Source organism: Microplitis mediator, chromosome 5, assembly GCF_029852145.1.
Source record: "Microplitis mediator isolate UGA2020A chromosome 5, iyMicMedi2.1, whole genome shotgun sequence".
Classification (NCBI taxonomy): Eukaryota; Metazoa; Arthropoda; class Insecta; order Hymenoptera; family Braconidae; genus Microplitis; species Microplitis mediator.
Window position 1 is genome coordinate 3,723,002 of NC_079973.1, and position 27,510 is coordinate 3,750,511.

At 30.3% G+C, this 27,510-nt stretch overlaps 2 protein-coding genes and 3 long non-coding RNA genes across 6 annotated transcripts in view; 2 read left to right on the forward strand and 3 right to left on the reverse strand.

Annotated features, from left to right (window-relative positions):
• LOC130668222 (low density lipoprotein receptor adapter protein 1-B-like) overlaps positions 1-2,949 on the forward strand; it is a 60,283-nt gene extending 57,334 nt beyond the window's left edge. For both annotated transcript variants that reach the window (XM_057470393.1, XM_057470392.1), the window contains exons 5-6: positions 353-480; positions 1,170-2,949. In XM_057470393.1, coding sequence (XP_057326376.1) covers positions 353-480; positions 1,170-1,358 — 317 coding nt within the window. In that variant the 3' untranslated portion in view covers positions 1,359-2,949. The remainder of the gene's footprint in view (positions 1-352; positions 481-1,169) is intronic.
• Positions 2,950-5,192: 2,243 nt separating this feature from the next.
• On the forward strand, positions 5,193-9,768 carry LOC130667818 (A disintegrin and metalloproteinase with thrombospondin motifs like). Its single transcript, XM_057469673.1, has 9 exons — positions 5,193-5,421; positions 5,786-5,991; positions 6,076-6,168; positions 7,014-7,188; positions 7,289-7,512; positions 7,952-8,097; positions 8,194-8,376; positions 8,580-8,723; positions 8,804-9,768. The coding sequence occupies exons 1-9, from the start codon at positions 5,373-5,375 to the stop codon at positions 9,084-9,086; spliced, it is 1,503 nt and encodes a 500-aa protein (XP_057325656.1). The 5' UTR covers positions 5,193-5,372; the 3' UTR covers positions 9,087-9,768.
• A 1,213-nt stretch (positions 9,769-10,981) lies between these two features.
• On the reverse strand, positions 10,982-13,258 carry LOC130667831 (uncharacterized). Its single transcript, XR_008989907.1, has 3 exons — positions 13,108-13,258; positions 12,945-13,048; positions 10,982-12,454 (listed from the first exon to the last, which is right to left on the reverse strand). It is a non-coding gene; the product is annotated as an uncharacterized LOC130667831 (long non-coding RNA).
• An 875-nt stretch (positions 13,259-14,133) lies between these two features.
• LOC130667832 (uncharacterized) lies at positions 14,134-15,866 on the reverse strand. The gene is made up of 3 exons (XR_008989908.1): positions 15,744-15,866; positions 15,581-15,684; positions 14,134-14,490 (listed from the first exon to the last, which is right to left on the reverse strand). It is a non-coding gene; the product is annotated as an uncharacterized LOC130667832 (long non-coding RNA).
• A 4,146-nt stretch (positions 15,867-20,012) lies between these two features.
• Positions 20,013-26,953, reverse strand: LOC130668510 (uncharacterized). The gene is made up of 4 exons (XR_008990027.1): positions 26,899-26,953; positions 26,402-26,505; positions 21,046-22,567; positions 20,013-20,355 (listed from the first exon to the last, which is right to left on the reverse strand). It is a non-coding gene; the product is annotated as an uncharacterized LOC130668510 (long non-coding RNA).
• Positions 26,954-27,510: the final 557 nt, after the last annotated feature.

Here is a 27,510-nt window from a genome sequence, read left to right on the forward strand (position 1 = left end):
TATATGTGTGTATATATATTTAAACGTAGAGGTAAAGTAAATATTATCATTAGCTTTACTAAATAAACTGACTAGTTAAAGGTCTGAACCCAAACTTGTAAATTTTACTTACGTATTTTCTGTATCACTGTTTACCCATCGCCTATATTATACTTTATGAAATAAATTAGTTGCTTGTATAACAAAAATGACTGTTTAAACATTATATATTAAATTTAATTTGAATAATTAATTAATTAAATTTTTCAATTTTATTAATTATTTGTTTATTTTGAACGCATAGTATAGTATAGTATTAATTATGATACTTTGATTCGCGATTTATAGCTAATAATGTTTTGATTGTTGACAGTTGAAAATGATAAATCATTAATTAAATCGAGTGACGCAGATAAACCAGGAAATGACAGCAAACAGAAAAATGAAAAGAATTTACTTATTGATTTGTCCAATGAAGTCAAGTCTACTGATAAATCTTGGGTATGCTTATTTGCATATATACATATATATATATATATATATATATATATATATATATATTTTTTTTTGCAATTCTTAATAGATGATTGAATAACTACTGGAATTTATAATTTTCAGCGAAAAAAAATACACTGTAAAAATTTTGCGGAGTGAAAGCGGATTTAAATTGGAGTAAATTCGGAGTAAATGCAGAGCGGATGACTACTTTTATATTTTAATGAAATTCACTTCGTAGCGGAGTTCGTTTCAATGTTAAAACTCCGAATCGAAGTAAATGCGAATTTAAATAAAATCCAGATCACCGAATTTACTCCCGTTGGCTAAAAATAAACAGTACACTGTAAAAAATTGGGAGTAAATTCGAGTAGTTATGGATTGTATTTAAATTCAAATTCACTCCGTCACGGAGTTCCGGATTTTCATAAAAAATCTCTCCGCATCTCGAGTAAATAGGGAATTTTTTTAGATGAGTAATTTCGGAGTGGTCTGGATTATTTTTAAATACGGATTCACTCCGATTCGGAATTTTAATGTTGAAATTAATTCTTTGGTAAAAATTTTACCCCAAGGGGTTGAAATAAATACACAGTCATCCACTTCGCATTCACTCCAGATTTAATCTGCGATCTTTCCGCAATTTTTTTACCATACAGCTTAAAATAAATAAATAATTTTATGATTGTAATCAGGTTTGCTTCGAAGACGAGGCTACGGAAATAAAAAAAGTACCAAAAAAAACGAGCAACAATAACATACCGATGACAACAATAAGACACGCGAGCAGCACAAATCATCATGTTGTACCGAGACCGTCACCAGGTTTCAAAGTACAAAATGCCTGGGGTGAATCACGATCTGTCGACCTCATATGCTCGTAGCATACGTAGCCGAAGGCTGACAGCTTCACAGATGTACCACTGATTACTGGTCTCTGGAAGCATTTGTCTCTCGATGGCCAAACTAAAATTCTACAGTCCCCGATTAATAATCAATCTCGGAATAATTCTTCTGCTCATAAAAAATAATATCAATTTTTCATCTCAATACTTAACGTTCATTTACCCGGGAAAAAAAAATTATATAGGGGAGTGGGGGGCAGAGTGGGCCCCTTAAGGAAAATAATTATAATGTCATTAATTTTTTTTACGCGTTTACTTCTTTTTAGACCCTTGATACTTAATTTCACTTCATTATGATGCGTCTATTAAAATTGAAAAATCGAAAATTAGGGGCAAAGTGGGCCATCAAAAAAATTTCGGATTTGATTTTTTTTATTCTTTACAGGTGTGATAATTGCAAATTACTATAAAACAATTGTAATTTAATAATAAAAAAAATCATTTTAATAGTCTGCTGCGAAATACCTTTAAAACGTAATTTTATTATCTTTAATTTTCTTAATAAATTATATTTAATGAACAGTTTTGGTGGTTTATTTTAGCCCCCATTACATAAGAAATTTCGATAAGCTTATTATCCGTCCGAATTTATTCACGTACAGAAAATTTTGAGGGGCCCACTTTGTCCCCATATTTTTTGAAGTTTTAAAAATTTTAAGGGGCCTACTTTGTCTCTAGGGGCTCACTTTGCCCCCTCCTCCCCTATAAACTTTTATATGATTATATATTAATTTTTTCCCGGGAATTTTCTTGTTTCAGTTATATATATTTAGAATAATATAAATTTTAATAATTTCTTTTTCTATAATAATAATAATTAAGAATTAATTTTAATGTATCATTAAAAAAAAAGTTATTGATTTAACGAAATGTAAAATAATTTAATGATAATTAATTATAAAAATTTGATTATGTAATTAAGATAAAAAACATATGTTAGTAATTATGTATCTAGATTGTAATTAATAGAACAAAGTAAAAGCTAAACATGTAATTTTGAATGAACTAATTTTAATGATTTATGAATGATATATTTAATCGAAATTAGTTTATTTAAAAAAATTCATATTAGCGCTGGTAAATCAAAGAGATTTAAATATTAGTAGTTGTAATAATCTTTGCAACTTAAAATAAAAAAGATTTTTTTTTTTGGTAATTTTTATTAATCAATTGATAGTTATACTAATGGGATATTTTAAAATTGTGAAGCATAAAATGATAATTTGATGTGAGTAAATAAATGGCTGTGTTTGTAGGAAAATTATAAATTAGAAAAAGAAGGTAACTATAAATTTTAGTTTTAGGATGAATTGTTAGTATGTATATTAATGTGTGAGTGTAAAAAATACCACGATATCATTAATTATAAGTTTTAAGTTTGTAATTAATTTTTATAATTTTACTAATATTCATTTTTTATCGTTTAGTGATATAAGAGATTATCTATTATAAATATATACTGATATATATATATATTAGTTTAATTGTAAGAGGGATCGATTTAATAAACAATATACGCATATCTATAATTTTAAACAAAGAAAAAAATAAATATATAAAATAAAATAAATATTTATTATTATTTTCAAACCTTAAGTCATTTATTTTATAAAAAAATATATGATTGAAATTAATTATCAATTTTTCGAGCGGCATACTTTTTACTAGACTAGATTTTTTTAATTAAAATTTAGAAAATTTCATAGAATCCTCATTCTTATAAAAAAATTTCAGTTCATAAAACAAACAAATTACAAAAAAAAAAGAAACTCAAAATATGCACAAGTAGAAAATTTTTAAAACTATATGTGCAATTTTTTCAAATATTTTTTTTTTTATAATTTATCATTGAACGTCCGCTAACTGCAGTATCCTTGCAAAAGTCAGTTTCTTAAAAAAAAAAAAAAATTTAGACGCAATTTTAAGCAGTCATTGAATTGAAAATATTTAATTCTAATTTCAAATAAATAATTTTTCATACAAAAATTAATTTTGCTCAAATGCTTCATTAGCATTTTAAAAAATAGAGAATTAACTATAGCGCATTTAAAAAAATAGAGAATTAACTGTAAGTCTGATGCTAATAAACATCGATTCAAAAACTTTGTTGTAAAATACTCATATATTTAAGTACATAAGTATATTCAGTACCCAATTTCAGACTGTCAATGTAAAAAGAAAACAAAGTTAACAAATAACGACTTAAATAATTCTTCTATTTAAATGGGAACACACACGAGGTTTTATTTATAACGTCAGTTTGAAAAGCTTACTGACCTAAACTTTACTGAATAGACACTCGAGGCTTCTGACCGAAGTGCTCTAGGGTATTAACTAGACTACCTACAACTTATTTTCTGTGCTGCTCGATGCTTTGTGGTACAAGCAATCAGCATAATATACATAAATTAAAACCGATTGAAAACTTTCATAATTACAAAGTATCTAATTACTGCTTGGAAAATATTATTGCATTTGTCGCTTTAGGTAATTCAAGGTTTCAAGTTTTTATTATACCCTTCGATATCACTCATGTATTTAAGGAAAAAAGGAAGATGAAATGGGTCTCCCTACGAAAAAATCCTGATGATTTTTAACTTCCCTCTATGAAAAGTGAAAATTTTTAAAAAGAGGAAAGTTTTTGGGATCGGTTCGATTTTCGAAAATCGAGATTTCGACGTTTTCAGGTCATAAAAAGTTATTCTGACTATTTCCGGGTGGACGTCCTCACCCGCGGACTCATCAAGACCCAGATCTGATTAGATTTTGAAGTCGATCGCTCGAGTAGTTTCCAAATAATTCGGAAATTATAAATTAACAGAAGAACTTCTTTGAAATTTTTGCGACATAACTCAAAATTTGCGTGGACAAAAATTACTTTATTTAGTGAAATTTAGTTTCGAAACGTTTTTTGAGCTTAAATTTTTAAGTGATAACATTTTCGAGCTCTCTGAGCTCGGTCATATAAAAAGAATTAAAAGCGTGAGACAATACGAACCCGGTCAAAAAATTAAACTTTAAAAAAATTAAATTAACATTTTTCGGTGATAAAAATGAACTCAAAATTTGTTATTAAAAAATTTGTTAAAAAAAATAAATTTTATTGATCTCGAATTCGAAGATTGATTTCAGATTCATAAATTTTTGTAAGCAATAATGGGTGGCCCGAATCTCCCCTTATGACGTCCAAGTTTCCTCTGTATCAAATTGAAAAAAAAAAAAAAAAAAAAAAAAAAACCGCGGGTTAATTTTGCCTCTTAGAATTTAAATTTATAAAAAATTATCAAGGCTAAATTTTCCCCTTTCCCTTGTTCTATACGCACTATTTGACCTTAAAGAAATTGATAACCAAACAAAATAAATAAAATTTCAATGATAATAGATTTTGTCGAATTTTTTTTATTTATCCACAGCAAACTTCGGTAATTTTGATGGCGGCATTGTATTGAATTTTTTCATCGATACTGAGACCTTGGATAGTGAAGATAAATATATATGACAAATATATATGACAAATATATAGCGCGATATTAAATACGTCTTTTTTACTCAGATTGATTTAAAGTTGTGGAAACAGGTGTTTTGACAGTAACTTGCATTTAATAGGATTTATAATGGGCCAACTTGCATATAAATATGTTAGATTTTTTTCTAACTCAAGTGTCTTCACTTCGAGTTCTCTTAGAAAACTCATTAGTTCTTTCAATTTTTTAAAATGTCCGGTAAGTATTTTTTTTTTCGCTTTGAAAACAAGGAAAATTTTATATGCTTGTAAAAATATTGCGATAAATAAATCAACAAATTAAAAATATAATCAATTTCTTTAATTTTCGTAATTTAAATATTTCTGTAGGATTTTCTTTAAAAATCATTGCGGGATTTATTTTTCTCGGCACTGCCTGCGGAGCACCTTCTCAGGAGGTAATTAATAGTTAGTTAATTAAATTAGCTGATGAATTTCATTAATAAAAATAATTGCAGATCCATCATCATATGACACCAGAGGAAAGACTGAAAATTTTTCATACAGCAGGAACTTTTGGTAAAAATGGAATTCAAAATTTTTTTTTTAATCGAAATGAGTATGAAAATTTTTAATTTGCACTCAGTGATTATTTTTTCAAAATTTGAATCTGATAAAATATTCAGACCCTTAAAGTTTTTGATCTCTGCCTTTTTCGGTCTCTGCTCAAAATTATAAAAATAAAAAATTGTGGGAAAAATGAAGTTTTCAAAAAATTTCTGGGCATTAAAAATTAAAAAAATAATTTGAATAATATCAGGTTTATTTTTTTTTATTTTGAATAAAAATTTAATGGCAATTTTCCAAATTAAAATACAACAGTAGAATTGTATTCAAGAATTATACGACAGCAATTTAAAATATGATTGTTAAAAAATTATAGTACCGCCATATGAAGTCGTAACAGTTCACTCATCTCGCGTACAAAAGCGGGACATTAACGCCGGACATATGATGGAAATGCAAGCTTATGGTCAGCGTGTTAAAGCATGGGTTACACCAATCGATGGAACACTAGCAACTGAAAATACACCGATTTATACCATCGATTCATCTCCATATGGACCTCAATATTCCGAATATACTGACGTAATAAAATCATTTACACTCTTTATTTACTAGACAAAGACTCATTGTTTTATTAATAACTGTACTAATTTTTTTTATTAACAGGCAATGAAACAAATGATTAAATATCTCTATGAAAATAAAGCTCAGGCAATTACTGTCTCGGTTGAAGAACGCCCTGATGGTAGTCGAGCAATGGTAATTATTGATCACATTAAATATTTTATGTCTTACACGCAGAGAAATTTACAGTTACAATTACAGAAGATTTTTGGAAATATCGATTATAGGAATGGCGCCCATATAAATTATGGTAACCATTCCTATCTATATGGGTTTCCTTCCCGAGTCGAAATTTAAATCGTAGATTGAACGTACAAGACGTTGAAAAGACGTAAATTCCACCTTTGAAGACGTAGTTGTCGTACGGAAACGTAAATAAGACTTGCGTAATCATAAATCATAGATACAACCTTTCAAGACTGCCAATAAAACAATTAAACTATTTCGGAAATATTTTTGTCTACAAGCTTCTGGGTAGTCTGTAACACCCAAAAAAGCGAAAAATTGGGCATCAGTAGAGTTATCTCCTGCAAGGCCCAAAATATTTTTCTACAGCTGCTAAGAATTTTTATTTCTTGTCTTCTAGCTAAACATGTCTTTTGGCAATTAAATGTTTCCGACATAGTTTCATTGTTTTATTGCGAGTTTTGAAAGGTTGTATCTACGATTTACGATTACGCAAGTCTTATTTACGTTTTCGAACGTCAACTACGTCTAAAATACGTTTTACGATTATTTACGTCTTCAAAGGTTGAATTTACGTTTTCAACCTCTACTACGTTCAATCTACGATTTAAATTTTGACTTGGGTTCCCATACAATATCAGAATAATTACTATAAAATTATGGGAATATTTCTTATATATTCCACTCGTAGTGGGGATCGAGATTCAGGGAAAGTTCCGAGATAATGGAGTTCGACTGTAATATAAATACTAATTACTAAAAATTAATTTTTTTTATTTCTTGTCTTTATTAAGAATGGTATACTTGGAAAACATAATTTATACATCAAATCCTTACCCGATCGTCTGAGAGATTACTTACGTCGTTACGGAAGATCGGTTGATGATTTCGAATCCGAGCACGAAGACAAATCTTACCATATTGTTTACGAAATGCCGAAAACTGCTGACAATAAAACTCTAATGACTCGTGAGTATAAAATATCTTTCAACACTAATCAATATCATCAATATATAAACTATCGATAGAATTGATGACTAATTAACGTTTACTTTATTTTACTGATTAGCGCTGACCCAATCGATAAGACCGAAACGTTCTGCGCAAAATTCTCAAGTACTCTATCCTGAGATTCTACTTCTTGTCGACTATACTTTGTATTCTAAAATCGGGGGAAATATCTGGGATGCTGTACCGTATCTTTTAAGCTTCTGGAATGGCGTTGATATAATGTATCGAACCCTCACCGAACCAAAATACAGATTAAATATCGCAGCAATTCTTTTAGCTAAAGTATGCAAAAAATTTTACAAATTCAAATTACAGAATTTATTTTCCCTACAAAAATAAATATTAATCAGACAAAATTTTTTGTTACCGTAACGTAAAAAACGCTGAGTCAAAAGTTTTTTTTGCTGAGACAAATTTTTGAAACGAGTCAAATTTTGCCCCGTATATTTAAATATTTATATTGCGGCATCTAGATACAAAATGAGTGAAAATTTATCCTCCCATGCGAAAAAAATATATATATCCGGGCAATATATATATAAATATATGTCTCATATATGCAGATTTGCCCGGATATATCTGGATATATATTTTTTTCGTACGGGCTAATAATTCATTTTGCCCCATAGTGTCCAGACTTTTTCCGCTTTCCCTCGAAAAATGAAAAAAAATCCTCCTAGAGAACTTTTAAATCTTCTTATACAATTTCTCTTTCGCTTAGGACCCAGAAGCTTTGGAGTACATTCAACATTTACAATATCCAAACATAGACGTCGACACAACATTGACTTTCAGCGGATATTGGCTGTACCAAAACCGAGAGGTATTTCCAATTGATAGCTACGATATCGCTGTTACAATGACATCGTAAGATATTTTAAAAGATTTACTTGGGTCAAATATATTCATCTAATTAATTAGTTATTTATGATAATTAACATTTCATGTTTTATTATTCCAAAGACATACTCTATGGGTTAAAGATAAGAAGACTAATACTTTCCGCGATGGAATACTTGGTGTTGCATGGGTATCAGGAGCTTGTGGAGTTAGTCGTTATAATGGAAATATGACTAAGACTGCGGTTGTTCATGATGAGGGCGCTTATACCGGTATTCAAACTGCGGCTCATGAATTGGGTCACTCGTAAGTATTTTACATATTTACGATTATTGTTTATAATATAAATATATAGGGGAGAGGGGGGCAAAACGGGGTACCCCCTAAAAAAGGTAACGAAAAAAATTCTGGATTTTAAATGAATTTTATTTAATTAAATTTTTTTATATATACCCAGTTTTGCCCCCGTCTTTTATATATATTACTAATTATTGAAAAAATATTGATAGACTTGGAGCTTCTCACGATGGATCTGATCATGCAGACTGTGAACATAACGAGGGTAATATAATGGCTGGTAGTTCAGTTGTTAATTCAACAAAATCACATGAATGGTCGTTATGCAGTAGACGTGACTTAAACAAATTCTTGAAGTAATAATTTTTTTTTTTAAATTAAAAAGAAAATTTTGAATATTTTAACACGACTATATGTTTATATTTATTTGTTACAGCGAAAAACAATCAGACTGCCTTACTAACCGACCCAAAAAAGGTGAAGCGGTACCAAGATTACTGCCTGGTAAATTGATGGACGCTAACGATCAATGCTATATGTACAGAAAAGCTAAAGCTGTATTCATTGAACCTAGTATTTGTCATCAGCTGAATTGTTTTCTGGAAGGAAATCCCTTGGCGTATAGTCCATTGGGCTCGGCTGCTGCAGATGGTACTCCTTGTGGCAACGGTTTGATTTGTCTTCATGGTCAATGTTTGGATGAAAACATAATCATGTAATTTTATTTTATATAATACAGCTCTCAATGAACGCCATTAAATGTCCGACATCAGCCTCATAAATTTTTTCATTAAATACTCATCATTTCTCATTGGTCGGGTGCAGTGTTTTAACTTTTTTAAACCACTAATGTATCCGTTTTACCTCGAAATTTGACAAAATGGGCGTCATATGTATCACCTGTTATGCCTCCGTACATTATTTTCACGGTCATTTCCAACAGTGCTGACAGTGATGTTCTTACGCTCGCTATCGGCCGCATGACTACTTATTGTTTAAATTTTCTCAGAGCGTAATAATATCAGTTGTAGCATCACCTGCAATCGCTGACAGCTGGTAGTTAATCGGAAAGAAGGACTGAAAGCATTAAGAATAATTACAGAATTATTAATTAAGAATAACTTTGGCTCAAATAGAATAGAAGTATCATTCCTTAGTTTTATAATTAGAAATATTATTATCATAGTTGTAAGATATTCAAATCCATTTGCTATCATTATATTTGTAATACATTTAAAGTGAAGTTTTCTGTGTTATTTCTAAATAAATAAGTGAAACTTTATTAAAATTAAAATTCGAGTGTCGTTATTATTCAAGAGGATACCTAAAAATTCCCAAGGCATAACATACCACTCAAATTTCGTGATAATAGTCATGTTGACATGGTGGCCACATTTCTGGAAAACCTGGAAATCTCAAGGAATTATAAATATACTGGAAAAGTCAGGGAAATGTCAGGGAATTTCGTCACATAGCTGAAAAAATTTTCACTTTCTTTCTTTTGACTGAAAAAATTCGACAAATTTAGTTTTCTGTCAAAACTGTTGAAAAAGTGACGAGGCGCGAATGCGGTTGTAAAACCATCTTGAAAAAAAATTAGTAGATTGATTGGTAGAGCATTCGGCGCGATACCGAATTGTTCTGGGTTCGATATCCAGTTCGGGCTATCTATATTTTTCTCAATTTATCTATAAATTGTCTTATTGAAAGGTTCGCATGTTTAGGTTTCCACTATATTTAAATGATGTATTACCGTACGATGGACGGTGTGGCTCAATAAGTTATAGATAAAATTGAACGGAATATAGTATAGTGCCGGATAGCTCAACTGGTAGAGCACTCGGCGCGATACCGAATTAGTCTGGGTTCGATTCCCAGTTCGGGCTATCTATATTTTTCTCAATTTATCTATAAAATGTCTTATTGAGAGGTTTGCATGTTTAGGTTTCCACTATATTTAAATAGGTTTCTACAATATAAAAAAATTGATTCCAATAGCGAAAAACTAAAGCAGTTAGAATTATCAAGGCTGTTAGAAAAAAAAAAGTCTTAGTAGAAACCAATCGCCAGGATCTTCAAGCTCTTAACATCCATATTGACAAGTTAAAAAACTAAAAACATTAAATGTATACATAAGTAATGAACTAATAAGTTTCACTATATTTATTATTCGCGTACTTCATTAATACTTTATCAATATTCTATGAAATATTCCTATTTGTGAAATTTATTCTAGTGAAAATGAAAAATTTATTTATATTTTATGATAGAGTAAGTTATATAAAAACATGGATTTCAAATCAAAAATAAAAAATTATTCATTTAATAAATAAAAAAAAAAAACACAATGAACATTGACAAATAATAAAAAAAAGTTTCATTTAACGACAATGATTAATTGTTGATTAAACTGACTTATACCATTTTATTTTAAATTAAATAAATATGTCCAATGATTCAATATTGCTACACATAGTCAGGGAATTTTTGAATTGTTTGACTGGAATACCTGTAAAAGTCAGGGAATTTCAATCTCAAAAATCCGTGGCCACCATGTGTTGTCCTTGATATTGAACTTTCTACCGCTCTCTGTACAAGTCCCCGGCATACAAATAAATTAACTAAATTGTCAGGTTTAAGTTGATTTATTGATATGTGAAACAATTTTTTATTAATTATAAATACCAATAACAATTGTTTATAACATTATATTTTAACGTGAAATTTTAACGGAAAAGTGCATATTTTGAAGCCAATTTATCAGAATAATAGCATCTGCTATCGGAATATCAATAAATACAACTAAATAATATACGACATTACGTATTAATATACCCGACTAGAATTTTTCATAAGGGCCTGACGAGGTCCTTATCGGGTTAACCTTATTTCAAATAAGGTCCCGATCAGGGTATCCTGACGAGGATCCTGATATGGATGTAACGCTTAAGACTCATGAGGTCCTTATCGGGATTGCCTTATCAGGACCTTACCAGGATATCCTCATCACGTCCTTATCAGGATTGCCTTATCAGGTCCTTACCAGGATATCCTCATCAAATCCTTATCAGGATTACCTTATTAGTAATTACTTTTAAAAAAATATTAAATTGCAAAAAAAAATAAGAGAATTTTAATTCGATCGAGAATGTTATCTATTGTATTGAGAGCATTAATTAAAGGAAGTAAACATATTTTTTATTGATGAAAAAATCCCGATAACTGTTGGGCTCGAACCTGCGTCCTTTCGATTCAAAGTCCTCGATGCTATCCACTGGGCTAACATACACAAGTGATCTTGAAAGTGTAAATATAATATTCATTATGATGTCAAAGAATAACTGATGAAAAAGTAAAAAATCTGTGCTACAATGATTGACGTGATTTTTATATAATATTCTTTCGTACTTTTTTTAATTTTTAGCCTGTAAATGAAATATTTAAAGAGATGGGATAACTTTTTTTGAATAAGGATATCCAGATAAGGTCCTGATCAGGAACTCGTCAGGTTGACCCGATGGCAAATAACTTTTTTTTTAATAGAGATATCCTGACGAGGTCCTGATCAGGAACTTGTCAGGTTGACCCGATGGCAAATAACTGTTTTTTGAATAAGGATATCTTGATGAGGTCCTGACAAGGAACTTGTCACGTTTGCCCTAATAAGGCAAACCTTATATTAACCCGATAAGGTCCTTATGGTACTTCAGGCAAATCATGAAGAAATTCTAGTCGGGAATCAAAAAAAAAATTTATTATTATTATTATTATTATTTTCATTATTATTATTGTTATTATTATTATTTTATCAATAATAACAATTTTAATGATAAATGTAATTTATAGTATATAAAAACTAATTAAATTACATTATATCATGAAGGACCTTTTTCTCCACCGTCCATAATGATTAATCATTTAATTTTCACTGTTCATATCGATTACTGTCAATCAGGTCAAGTAAGTCGTCCATGCTGTTAGCATTCGCGTATGGATCTTCTTTTGGTATACTCGGGACACATTGTCCGTCTCCTCGCCATTTATTGCAATAGAAACCATCACAACAAGGTTTAATAATCTTGTTACACTTAAAAAAAATAAAAAATTGGGATTGTTAGTGCAAAGTCTTAAACAAAAATACAGTTAAATTCTATAAGTGTCAAATTTCTAGTCACTATTTTAGTGCAACAATTGATGTCAATAAATATTAAAAACTGTTATCACTTGACTACAAATTTCAACCTGTGTATAGTATAAGAAAGTCTAATGTCTTCAACATTTTTTTTTTATAAAATTTATGACCAATAAATAATCATTTTGATAAAGAAAATCATTAATTCGGATTGATAATTTTTGCCAATCTATGAATGATGGCACTTGCCTTCGGCTCGGGATGCCAAAAATACTCATATGGCAGCAGTTTTTTGCTGAATAGACCAATTTACTGATACGATAAGTTCTTGAATAGAAGATGTACAATAGGGTGGCCAAAAAAAAAATTAGTTCTTTTTTTTAGCCCACCCTAATGTACAATGTAATATAAATTTATGAAAAAAAATAATGATTTCATTACTTACCGAGTAACCCTCCTTTTGACACGCATCCAGTTCGGAAGCATACAATGCAATTATTAGAATTATGAACAAAATCTTCATTTTTAATTGATGGGATAATAGCTCAACTACAAAAAATAATTTAATTATATTATTGACGACCGTAAATTCCTCTTCGTGTACTTACTTAAATTTACGCGAGTAGATTTGTGAATTTGAAATAATATTCTGTAATTATTAAAAGGCTGTTTATTACGTTTACGGTTACCTATATTTATTTGCAGAACGCGGCAATTATTTGATAAAACAACGTAGTTTCAGATAGTTAAAACAATTATTTGTGATGATAAAAACAATGCACACATTGTTTTTTATCGTATACTAGTACGTAATTGATATGAGGAAAAAATTTTGAAGAAAATTTTTATTATCTGCAATTGCAAGTAGGTTTTTTAAAACATACAATATTTATTTATTTATTTAACGCCAATCGGCAATATACAATAATAATTTACTTATAATATGAAAAGGGAATAACAGGCGAAATAACGCTTTAAGCGATGGATTGTAATATAGCTACACTAAGATAATAAAGACAAAAAGATAAAAAAGATTGCACGTGGAGGGGTTCGTGGTTAGTCGTTGTATTTTAGTACCAGCTTTTTGACAGACGTTCGAAAGGATGGGTAGGGACAACCAAAGAAGTTCACATCCGAGCAAATAGAATTGACCGAATTAGATATTCTGTTGATGGGCCCAAAACGGACATAGTTTTTGGAGGATTTTGTAGTATTTAGTAGCCGGCTATGTCGTAGGCCCGTTTTAGGGTAGATAAATTTAAACTGTTCAAGTATTTCTGGGGAGTCAATGTACCCGTTGATTACCTTGTAAAAAAACGAAATGTCGTTAACTTGACTTAAATTTGCCTAATATTTCCTTATCTTTATAAAAATAAAGTCAAAAAAATTACAATGTACCTTGTAAATTCTGTTCGATGTATTTTAAAAATTTCTACGTTATTATCGGTAATTTGTACAATAATTCCATACTGTCCACATGTTACCATGACTATAGTAATTTTTCTATTAATTTTTTATGTAAAAAATACCGTCAAATTCTCTGCGTGTATAATTATAGACATCTTGTCCTTGATGTTGAACTTTCTGCCATCGACGTTCCCAACATACAAATAAACTAAATAAATTTTCAGTTTTTAGTTTATTTTCAATTTTTTTAAAATTATAAATACAAATGACAATTATTTATAATATTGTATTATGATGTATAATTTTATCGAAAAAGTACATATTTTGATGCCAATTTATCAGAAAACTAATAAAATCTGCTTTTGGGATATTAGTAAATACAACAAAATAATATACGATGGCATTTACGTATGAATCATTTAATTCCCGATTTGCCCGGTTTTTTCCAGGATGTTATAGAAGTCCAGTAGGCTGTGGGCATTCTCGGCTGGATTTTCTGTTGGTGTACTTGAGTAACATAATCCGTCTCCTAGCCATTTATCGCAATAGTAACCATCACAACAAGGTTTACTAACCTTGTTACACTAATAAAAAATTGGGATTGTCAGTGTAAAATCTTAAATAAAAATACAGTTACATTCTATATTGTCTATAAGTGTCAAATTTCTAGTAACTATTTCAGTGCAACAAGTGATGTCAATAAATATTTAAAACTGTTATCACTCTATTACAAATTTTAACCACCAGTGTGTAGCTTAAAAAAGTCTAATGTCTTAAGCATTTTTTTTACTTCCCGCTAAGAAAATTGCAAATTTTCAAAAAAAGGGAAGTTAGTGGTTTCGGTCCGATTTTCGAAAATCGAGTTTTCATCAGATGTCGACGTTTTGAGGTCCTAGGAAGCTATTCTGACTATTTCCGGATGGACGTCCGTGTGTATGTGTGTGTGTGTGTGTGTGTGTATGTGTGTGTGTGATCTTTTTTTTTGTCCGACGATATCTTTGGAACGAATCAACCGATTTAAACGTACTTGGTGGCAATCGAAAGAGCTCACCAAAACTTTGAATTGATCAGATTTTGGGGTAGATCGGTCATGTAGTTTACAAGTTATACGAAGAATAAAAATTGAAAAATTTCTTTGTTTCTGGTTTTCTGCATATAACTCATTAACCACTTGCCTGATTTACCTCAAACTATAATCAGTTCTAACTCTCAGTGAGCCCTTTCGATTACCAACGAGAACGTTCAAATCGATTGATTCGTTCCAAAGATATCGTCGGACAAAAATTATACTTTTTCAGTGAAGCTATGTTTTACCGACCTAACAAGTTTTTGAGCTCGAAGAGCTCAAAAATATATAAGTAACAATGTTTCCGAGCTCCCTGAGTAGCTGGAAGTTTTGGGGCTGGCCCGCAGAGTCAGGCGGTATTCAGATTTTTTTTATAAAATTTATGATCAATAAATTATCATTTTGATAAAGAAAATTATTAATTCGGATTAATAATTTTTGCCAATCTATGAATGACGGCACCACTTGCCTTCGGCTCGAGATGCCAAAAATTACTCGTATGGCAGCAGTTCTTTACTGAGTAGACCAATTTACTCATACGATAATTTATTGAATAGAATACGTACAATATAATATAAATTTATGAGAAAAATAGTGATTTCACTTACCCAACTACCCTCATCTTGACACGCATCCAATTCGGAAGCAAACACTGCAATTGTCAGAATTATAAACAAAATCTTCATTTTTACTTGATGGGTTAATAGCTCAACTAAAAAAAATAATTTAATTATGTTATTGACGACCGTAAATTTCTCTCCGTGTACTTACCTAAATTTACGCAAGTAGATTTGTGAATTTGAAATAATATTCTGTAATTATCAAAAGGCTGTTTATTACGTTTACCTTTACCTTCAAACAGTCCGATGTGCCGTAGGAATAACGGCTTTTATTATCAGAACTCGACAATTATCGGATAAACTTATTTTGTATGCTTGAATAATTCAAACAATTATTTGTGGTGATAAAAATAATGCATTTATTGTGTTTTTTTGTACAATAGTTCGTAATTGTTATGAAAAGAAAATTTTAAAGTAAATTTTTATTATCTACATAAATAAATAAATATACAGTCATCCACACCGCATTCACTCCGAATTTAATCCGGGAATCCAGCCTAGAATTCAATATGGAACTATGGGCTCCCACATGACGTTTTCGGATGTACTTTCATATGGTTTCCTACAGGAATCCAGCATAGATTCATAGACTCGTATCAATAGACGATAGGCATTGAAATCATGATACCCCGGGTTCTATAGAAACTTCTTATATACACGGGGAGAAATTTATGGCAACAATTACAATATATTACGTGAATGGTTCCCATAATGCATGGTAACCAGTTTTTTTTTAAATGTTTATAAGAATGGCGCCCATATACATTATAGTTAGCATTACTATAATATTATAGTAATCGTTACCATAATATTATGGTAACCATTACCATATATTATAGTAACGTTTACCATAGTATAATGGGAACAATTACCATGATATTATGGTAATCATTGTCATAATTCTTTCACATGCAATATGGAAACTGTTACCATAATGACAAGAATTTTTCCGATACTTATGGGAACTTTTCCCAGAAAGTATGGGCCTGTACCCCATAATTTCAAGTAATCGTTACCATAACGGTATGGGATGATATTTCATAAACGTACTAGGAACAGTTACCATAAATTTCTTTCCGTGTAGAAACTCAAGTTCCTGTATGAATTTGCCACAAAACAATCCATATATCCAAGTTCCTATATGGGAATCCAGATACCCATGGTTCCTACATGGATTCTTATATAAATCGATACACTTCTATATTAATTCCTGTGGATGCTTACGTAAATCCGTACTTTTCTATACATATTCCTATGGGTTCCTATGCAATCCCACATGGACTTTTTTGATAGGGGAGTGAATCGAGTAAGCGTTAGGAGAACACATCCTACTGCCGCGCAATTAAGTTGTGCAACAAATTGTATGTTCGTTATTTTTATCTCGATATTTAAGACAATTTTTATTAATTATAAATACAAACAATAATTGTTTATAACATCGTATCTTAATTTATAATTTTAAAGAAAACGTGCATATTTCAATCCCGATTTATCAGAAAACTAATAAAATCTGTGATTGGAATATTTATAAACACAATTATTTGTGTGCAATAATTCCTCTTTGATCCATGATCCTATAAAAGTCCTCTAGAGTGTGAGCATCTGCATATGGATTTTTCGTTGTTGCTTCAGTTGAGATGCACAGTCCCCATTTTAGAAACTTAGCATCGCAAGAGTAAGGATCGCAACATTGTTGAGAGAGCCCGTTACACTAAAACAAAGTTTCAACATAGAATTCCTAGTGCCATAAGTTTTAAATAAACATTAAGTTATATTCTGTTCCATCTTCTATCCATTTACTGCAATAGTAACCATACCACAAGATTTATTAGCCTTGTTAGATTAATAAAAAATAAAAAATGGGGATAATTAGTGTCAAGCCTTAAATAAAAATAAAGTTACATTCTATAAGTGTCAAATTTCTAGTCACTATTTTAGTGCAACAAGTGGTGTCATTAAATATTAAAAACTGTTATCACTCCGGGTCAAAAATAAAACTTGATTCAGGCTCGCTTCACCTTATTTTCTTTTGAAGTTATCGATTTGCCAACGATTTTTCGATAAGATCTCGACTTTTTCGACTTCAATTGAATTTTTTTCAACTTTTTTCATCTTAGTTTCAACTTATTCGTCTTTACTTCGAGCACGATAGTCATTCACCTTACTTTTGACTTGCTGAACCAAGTCGAAAAAAAGGTACTTATTCGCCTAATTTTCGCCTTAATATATAATAGTATATTACATACCTAGGCCAGTAAAATAAGAAAAGTCTCAGAGCACATGTAATTATTGGCCGAGGCTGACAAACATGTGGTTTGAGGCTTTCTTTTTTACTGGCCAAGGTGCGTATACTATTTTTCTGCTCGACGAAGCCGGAAAGTTGCAACTTCGTTCAGGGCAGCGGCCCGAAAGTTGCCACTTTCCGGCCGGAGGGCAGAAAAAATTATTTCACCTTAGTTTTGACTTTTTCGCCCTATAATTTATTTCGAATAAGTCTAAACCAAGTCAATTTCTACTTGATTTCAACTTTTTCGTCTTAAATCGTGACTCAGTAAGCCAGTTAAGTCTAAATCAAGACGAAAACTCATTGTTTTCATATCTCCTTAAAAAAAGTCGAGTTTGTCTTGAGAAAAACGGCTCCAAATTTCGACTTGGTAAACCAAGTCTAAAACAAGTTTTATTTTTGGCCTGGGACTCTATTACAAATTTAAACCTGTATATAGCTCGAAATAGTCTAATGTATTTTGCATTTTCTATAAAATTTATGATCAATAAAATGATCCTGAAGTTAGCAGATCATTAAAAATTGTTGGGTTTCTTTTACAACAAATCAATCAGAAAAAAAACAAAAATAAAAATATGTACATGGAGAGAATTTAAAAAACTACAGGTGCAATTTTTTCAAATTTTTTTTTTTTTTATGATTTACTATTTAAAAAAAAATTCAAAAATTATTAGACGTCTGCCAACTTCAGTATCATTCAATAAATTATCATTTTAATGAAGAAAATTATTAATTTGGATTAATAATTTTTGCCAATCTATGAATGACGGCACCACTTGCCTTCGGCTCGGGATGCCAAAAATACTCATGTGGCAGCAGTTCTTTACTGAGTAAACCAATTTACTCATACGATAAGTTATCGAATAGAATATGTACAATATAAAATAAATTTATGAGAAAAATAATGATTTCATCACTTACCCGATCACCTTTAAGTACACACGCATCTGATTCGGAAGCACAAAATGCAGTTATTAAGATTATAAACAAAATTTTCATTTTTACTTGATGGATTGATAGTTCAACTAAAATGAAAATTGAATTACTAAAAGGCTGTTTTTTACATTGACGTTTAGTTTCAAATAGTCCGATGTGTCTTACGTATAACGGCGCTTATTTTCAGAACGCGGCAATTATTCGATAGAATGACGTAGTATTGGATAATTAAAATAATTATTTGTGAAAATAAAAAGTATGCATATATTATTTGTTATCGTATAATAGTTCTAAATTATGAGGGAAATTATAGAATTTTTTATTATCTGCAATTAAAAGTAAATTATTGTTGAACAAGCCATGTTTTCATATCTTTATAATTACAGACAGTCCTAGTACATCGGCAATAATGCTGATATATACTAAAATTATAACAGAAAATGAAATTTTTTTTTTATTTGAAACATGAATGGTGATTTGTTTCGAATAATGCATATCTATGCAGACCGATAAGTTACAAATCTTTAAAATAACGGCTTTTATTATCAGAACGCGACAATTATCGGATAAACTTATTTTGTATGCTTCAATAATTCAAGCAATTAGTTGTGGTGATAAAAAAAATGCACTTATAGTGTTTTTTTGTATAATAGTTCGTAATTGTTATGAAAAGAAAATATTAAAGTAAATTTTTATTATCTGCATAAATAAATAAATATACAGTCATCCGCACCGCATTTACTCCGAATTTAATCCGGGAATCCAGCCTAGATTTCAATATGGAACTATTGGCTCCCACATGACGTTTTCGGATGGGCTTCCATATGGTCTCCGATAGGAATCCAGCATAGATTCATATACTCGTATCAATAGCCGATAGACATTGAAATCCTGATACATCGGGTTCTATAGAAATTTCTTATACAGAAACCCAAGTTTCTGTATGAATTTCCCACAAAGAAATCCATATATCCAAGTTCCTATATGGGAATCCAGATACCCATGGTTCCTACATGGATTTTATATAAATCCACACATTCCTATATTGATTCCTGTGGATACTTACGTAAATCCATACTTTTCTATACGGATTCCTATGGGTTCCTATGCAATCCACGTGGACTTTTTTGATAGGGGAGTGAATCGAGTAAGTGTTAGGAGAACACATCCTACTGCCGCGCAATTAAGTTGTGCAACAAATTGTAAGTTCGTTATTTTTGTCTCAATATTTAAGACAATTTTTATTAATTATAAATACAAACAACAATTGTTTATAACATCGTATTTTAATTTATAATTTTAACGAAAACGTGCATATTTCAACGTCGATTTATTAGAAAACTAATAAAATCGGTGATTGGAATATTTATAAACACAATTAATTGAGTTTATCTCCACTGAAGATCCTAGCAAGGTCCACTTGAGTGAGAGCACCTACAGATGAACTTTTCGTTGTTGCTTCGACTTCGATGCAGACTCCCCATTTGAAAGGCTGAGCTTCGCATAAGTAAGGGTCGCAACAACGTTGAGTGAGCCCATGACACTAAAACAAAGTTTCAAAATAGAATTCCTAGAGCTTATAAGTTTTAAATAAACATAAAGTTATAATCGGCGCGATACCGAATTGGTCTGAATTCGATTCCCAGTTCGGGCTATCTATATTTTTCTTAATTTTTCTATAAATTGTCTTATTGAGAAGGTTTGCATGTTTAGGTTTCCACTATATTTAGATGGTGTTCCGTCTTCTATCCATTTACTGCAATAGTAACCATACCACAAGGTTTATTAGCCTTGTTACATTAATAAAAAATAAAAAATTGGGATGGTTAGTGCCAAGTCTTAAATAAAAATAAAGTTGCATTCTATAAGTGTCAAATTTCTAGTCACTATTTTAGTGCAAAAAGTGGTGTAATTAAATATTAAAAACTGTTATCACTCTATTACAAATATAAACCTGTCTATAGCTTAAAATAGTCTGATGTATTTTACATTTTCTTTGAAATTTATGATTAATAAATTATCATTTTGATGAAGAAAATTATTAATTTGAATTAATAATTTTTGCCAATCTATGAATGACGGCACCACTTGCCTTCGGCTCGGGATGCCAAAAATACTCATGTGGCAGCAGTTCTTTACTGAGTAAACCAATTTACTCATACGATAAGTTATCGAATAGAATATGTACAATATAATATAAATTTATGAAAAAAATAATGATTTCATCACTTACCCGATCACCTATACCTTCACACGCATCTTCGGAAGCACAAAACGCAGTTAAATACATTAGAATTATAAACAAAATCTTCATTTTTACTTGCTGGATTGATAGTTCAACTAAAAAACAAATTGAATTACTAAAAGGCTGTTCTTTACGTTGACGTTTAGTTCCAAATAGTTCGATGTGTCTTACATATAACGGCTTTTATTTTTAGAACGCGGCAATTATTCGATAGAATGACGTAGTTTTGGATAATTAAAATAATTATTTGTGATAATAAAAAGTATGCATATATTATTTGTTATCGTATAATAGTTCTAAATTATGAGGAAAATTATAGAATTTTTTATTATCTGCAGTTAAGAGTAGATTGTTGTTGCAAGCAATGTTTTCATATCTTTATAATTACAGACAGTCCTAGTATATCGGCAATAATGCTGGTATATACTAAAATTATAACAGAAAATGAAATTTTTTTTTATTTGAAACTTGATTGGTGACCTATTTCGATTAATGCATATCTATGCAGACCGATAAGTTACAAATACGAATTTTTCATAAGAGCGCTACAGAGGTCACCAGAGATTTTTGATGATTTCTGTTAATTTCCACAAATCATAGATCTCTTAAAAAAAAGCCTCGGCAATAAGATCCTCCTAGATCTTGTAAATCTGCTAGAAGTAACGTAGATCTTATTTTTGCAAAAATCATATCTCCGTAGACCTACTGTAAATCAACGTATGTCTAAATTATTTTTTTCTGAGGAACAATGCAATATACACAGTAAAAAATATTGTGTAAAATCAACACAGTTTGTGTGTTAAAAACAGTTGACACAAAATTTGTGTTGAATTTTCGACACAAACTTTGTGTAACCCCTTTTTAACATAAAGATTATGTTGAAATATCGCCACAAGAGGGCGCAAAGAATTCCACAGTAACACACAAAATGTGTCAATAAAGAGTGTATAACACATTTTTTATGTTACAAAATAAAGTGACACAAACGTTGTGTTAGTTTAACACACTACAATTTTTAACACAAACCGTTTTCGACACAAATACACAATATTTTTCACTGTGTAATGCAAAATAATTGATTAATTGTAGTCAGTAACGCACTTGTCTCGCATTTAAATATTTTGATAAAGACGGCTGAGCAGGAAAAAACATGTTTTTAGGAAAAAGGATAATAAAGAAGACGAATAATGTAATTTATGTTACATATAATCTCAACGTACGAATTTGAGATACTTATAGCTCTTGAAAAGTAAACATTTAAAATTTTGTACAATAATTTAAAAAAAAAGCTATTGATGAATATTATTAGAGGCCATTAAAAAAAATTTATACTTGTTTATTATTTGTTCCCTGCGACTCCTCTTTCTTGCATTATTCTGTAAATGTCCGCAAGACTGTTAGTATCTGCATGCGGACTTCGTATTACTGGTTAATCTTCGACACACCTTCCTCTTCCAAACCAATTAGTGCAATACCAGGGATTGCAACAAGGTTCAAAAATTTTGTTACACTAAAAAAGAAGTAAATAAAGATAACACTTTCAGTGCAAAGTTTGAAATAACAATAAATAAATTTACTGAATTTTTAAACTGCTAATTACATTGTAAATTTTACGTGGCATGTAGTGTAAAATAGTCGAATGTATTTTATAACTCTTTTTGATGTAAAATTCTACATACTCTTTATACACGGAAAAAAATAGTCAGTAGCTGCGACCGATTGCCAATCAGTACATACCCCCTTGCAGATTTTAACTTTGGGACAAAACCCTTTCTAACCTCAGGATTTTGTACTTTAATGGAGAAGGTGGATTTACTACGGGGTGGCATATATATCACTCCATCCTCGACCCTATTGGCCTGATGAAAAGGAAATTTTCCGTCATACATTTTCAGCTCTTTGTTTTTATAATCAATTTTTGCCCCGTGGGTCGCGAAGAATTGCGATCCCACCAGACCGGCATGAGGAATTACCATGTCATCAGGGATAATATGGCACATGGTTGTTTTACCAAAACGCCTAAGGTTAATACTGCCCAGAGTATTAATCGGAATGTTGGCTATGTCATGGATCATAATATTGTTTCTATCTATCTTAGCACAAGTTATCTCATCAGAACAGTCGATGGAACCATTTTTATCGGGACATGACCTGATATCTATTGAATATAACTACCTTGTACCAAAACAAACACAACGTATGATACAATACAGAAATTGGAGTAATATTGATGAGTCGGCCGTACGAAGGATGTGCGAAAATATTGATATTACTACTATGAATGACTTTGATTCTGTTGATTCGATGAATGATTATATTCATACATCGATGGATAATATTTTAAATAAAGTCGCTCCTATTAAATCAAAATTAATTAAACGTCCACCGGCACCCTGGATTACTGATGAAATTAAAGAACTTCAACGTCGTCGAAGCAAACTATACAGAATATTCAAAAGAACAGGATTTGCGTATACTGAATTCTCAAATGTACGTAAACTAATCAAAAAACGTATTACAGCGGAAAAGAAGACTTACTTGGAAAGAAGATTTTTAAGTGAACATAATTCGCGATCTTTGTGGAATGACTTTAGAAATCTAGGACTTATTAAAAATCGAGAAAATGATCGTGCATTAAATATTGATATTAATGAATTAAATGAATATTTTATAAAATGTGCTCAAATTAATATAACGAATGATAATGATAACAATAATTATAATAATTTAATTACTACTGATATTCAAAATAACTCGTATGATATTTTACATAATAATTTGAGGTCGCAATTTAACTTTAAAGATATTAATAATGAAACGGTTAAAAAATCAATAATGCGAATTAGCTCTAACTCTATCGGTCCAGATGGATTTTCAATAAAAAGCTATAAAATTTTGTTACCGTATCTTTTAAATATCTTCACATTCTTATTTAATTTTTCGTTATCAACTTGTAAATTTCCGGATTTATGGAAAAAATCATATGTAGTACCTCTACCAAAAATACGTGATCCATTACAATTTTCGGATTATCGTCCAATATCCATTTTATGTACGTTATCAAAAGCACTAGAGCGATGTGTATACGAACAAATTCTGAAATATGTTGTTGACAATGATTACATTGATAAATACCAAACTGCTTTCAGAGAGAGTATGAATACTCAAACAGCGATTGTTAGACTAATTGATGATATTCGTTTCGCAGTTGATCACTCGAAAACCACAATTGCAGTCTTCTTTGATTTTAGTAAGGCGTTTGATTCTGTTAGTCATATTAAATTAATAAATAAGTTAAGGAATATGGGTTTCTCTGAAGCCTCTATTCTTTGGATTTGGTCTTATCTTGATCAAAGAAGACAATCAGTTCGTGATAACAATAAGGGCACAACATCACTGTGGAAAACAATACAAAGAGGTGTTCCTCAAGGTAGTGTACTTGGCCCTTTATTGTATTCTCTATACGTTTCTGATCTTGGGAAATTACTTAACTGCAAATACTTATTCTATGCGGATGATCTTGTTATTTATTTATCTTGTAATATTGCTGACATTAATGATCGTGTTAGTGAGCTTAACAATATAATTAAAGTAATTTGTAGTTGGTGTGATGAAAATGATCTTAAACTAAATGCTGCGAAAACAAAGGCTGTAATTTTTGGTAGCTCATATAATGTCAATAGTAATGAATGTATGCTTTGTAATAACATTATTGTTAATGACACTGTAATCGAATTTGTGAAGTCGGTAAAATATCTAGGAATAATTCTCGATAATACTTTATCGTGGAATGAACAAATAAATGATGTTTGTAAGCGCAGTATGAGAACTCTGGCACAGTTGAAAATGAATAATGAGGTTTTTAGCGAAGAAATTAAAATTAAACTTGTTACGACATTAATATTCCCAATATTTGATTACTGTGCTGCAATCTACACTAATATAACGCAACTTCAACAATGTAAATTACAAAGAAAGCTTAACGCTTGCGTTCGTTTCATTTTTAAAGTTAGTAGATTTGAGCACATTACACCATATTATCGCAGACTAGGTTGGATAACGCTAAAAACTAGGAGAAATTTCTTTTTATCTTGCTTATTATATAAAGCAATTTATATGAATCAGGGTCAATTATTCGATAATGAATTAGTTTTTCTACAGCCAATGCTGCGTAGGGGAGATGTAAGGCAGGACTATTTACGTCTACCTACCAGTCATCTTGCATTTTATGATAAATCTTTTATTGTATCTGCGATTCGCGTTTGGAATACACTTCCTCCGAGCATTACATCTCTCTCTACGTTCATTGAATTTCGCAGTGCTGTATATAATTACTTTTTTGAGACAGAAAACACGAGTTGACAGTGGAACTTATTCTTATTCTTATTCTTTTTCTTATTTTTATTTTTATTTTTATTTTTATTGTTTATATTATAATTATACATGCAAAACTAATGTAAATATTGTTTTTTGAACGGCCACAGGTGATCAAGATCTCATGGTCGAATAAAATTTATTATCTATCTATCTATCTATCTATCTTACTACTATTTTCAACATAACTAGACTTAATAAGGTTGGGAGAGGCCCCAGAATCTAAAATTAACACGATATGTCGATTCCATCGGACGTTTTACCCGCCACGGCATAGGGCAAATTATCCGTATCTTAACTTAAATCTACTTTATTCACTCAGAATCGTCCTCCGGGGACGGTTTCACCATTAGGTTCACCGGTTAAGGTGATTGATTGTTTTTCCCCGCATCTAGGGGAAAAGAAACGTTTGGCTTTACCTGCCTGTAGTAGCTGGTACTGATTATTTTTTTTCCGTGTACGATTGATAAATTAATGATTTTTATACAATCCACGAATAACGTCACCACTCGCCTTCGGCTTAGAAGCAAAATTTATTCATATGGTACACGGAAAAAATGATTGACAATAATTGTAGTTCAACTTCTAATTATTTATGTTATGTTCAATAACTAATGTCGTTTCAGTTAGTGAAATTATGATTTTAATGTTTACACTGCTATAATTGACAGTTAACCGTTGAAATATACTGCTTGACTATTTAAAATTACTACCTAAACCTTAAAAAACCACAAGACACTTGTCAAAAAAATGCATCTGTTATTAATTTCTTACGTTCTACTCAGTAATATTTACTGAGATTCGGTCTAGGCGCAATGTTGACGAGAATCTCAGTAATATTAACTAATATTTTTTTTTCGTGTAACCGTTATTTAGTCAATAGGCCAACTAACTAATTCGATTAATTATTGGATACAATTTGTAACGTAATATAAATGTATAAGAAAAAATATATGATTCAATCACTTACATGATCACCCCCACCTTTGCATGCATCTAATTCAGTAGCAATGAATGCTATTATAAAAATTAAAAAGAAAATCTTCATCATTATTTGTTGGATTGATCACTTGACTGAAAAAAAAATAGACAAAATTATTTATCATGAAAAATTGATACTTAGGGAAAATTTTTATAAACTTTAAATTTTCAGTGAGTGAAGACATATTCGGAGAAAAACAATTTAAATCTGACAAAATTTGATTAGATCACGTAGATTTACTTTTTTTTCTATTTTAAATCGACATTGATCTCCAATAGATCTATTTAGATTTACATAGATCTTAAATTATTTTTTTTGTACCTTTCGGCTTTTTTGATTTTTAGTATATATTTAAATGTAATTAATTATATCTTTAATCATTTAAAAATGAATTTAATGAGATTGTCTAAAATCAAATTTTGAGAGATAAAAATTTTTTAAAATTAAAAGTTATAAAAATTGACAAATGGTCTAGCGTCACTTACTTTATATCGTTAAGTGAATTACTAACATGAAGCATTGTGAGCATACTCGCTATTTATATAATTTGAGAAACTTTAAGGTTATAGAGTGACAAGTAATTGATAAGATAATATAATGCAGTTGTAGATAATCAAGTGCATTATTTTTATTAAAAGAGATTATCTATGCATTCATTCATACTTTGTTACCGCATTAATTATTTCTTCTTCAAGAAAATATTGAAATCAGAATTTCGATTACATAATTTTCAAAATATATAAATTTGTAAATCGATTGTTAAAAAACCAATTACCCGGTCACTTTTCAATGAATTGAGATTAAACCACTTAATATAATTTGGTGAATTAAGTAATATCCGGATGAATCAGCGAAACGATTTTTTTTTTTTAATTTCAAGTACCGATTACTTTTACTCTCTAAACATGAATAAGTGAAATACTAAAAAGTGTTGGAGGGACTTTCTGGAAATGCCCTTAAATTGTCTCAAAATTAAGATTATTATTAGACATCTCCAACGATAAAACAGTATTTTACATGTTGTTTATTTTTGTAAAGTTACGTCAAATACTCGTGATGCAAACGATTTCAGGGTTATCGGGGTGACGATTATTCAA

Coding starts and splice junctions, on each gene's coding strand:
- LOC130667818 (XM_057469673.1), top strand. CDS start 5,373: ATGACACCAGAGGAAAGACTGAAAATTTTTCATACAGCAGGAACTTTT. Junction 5,992..6,075: donor AATATTCCGAATATACTGAC/GTAATAAAATCA, acceptor TTTTATTAACAG/GCAATGAAACAAATGATTAA. Junction 7,513..7,951: donor CAGCAATTCTTTTAGCTAAA/GTATGCAAAAAA, acceptor TCTTTCGCTTAG/GACCCAGAAGCTTTGGAGTA.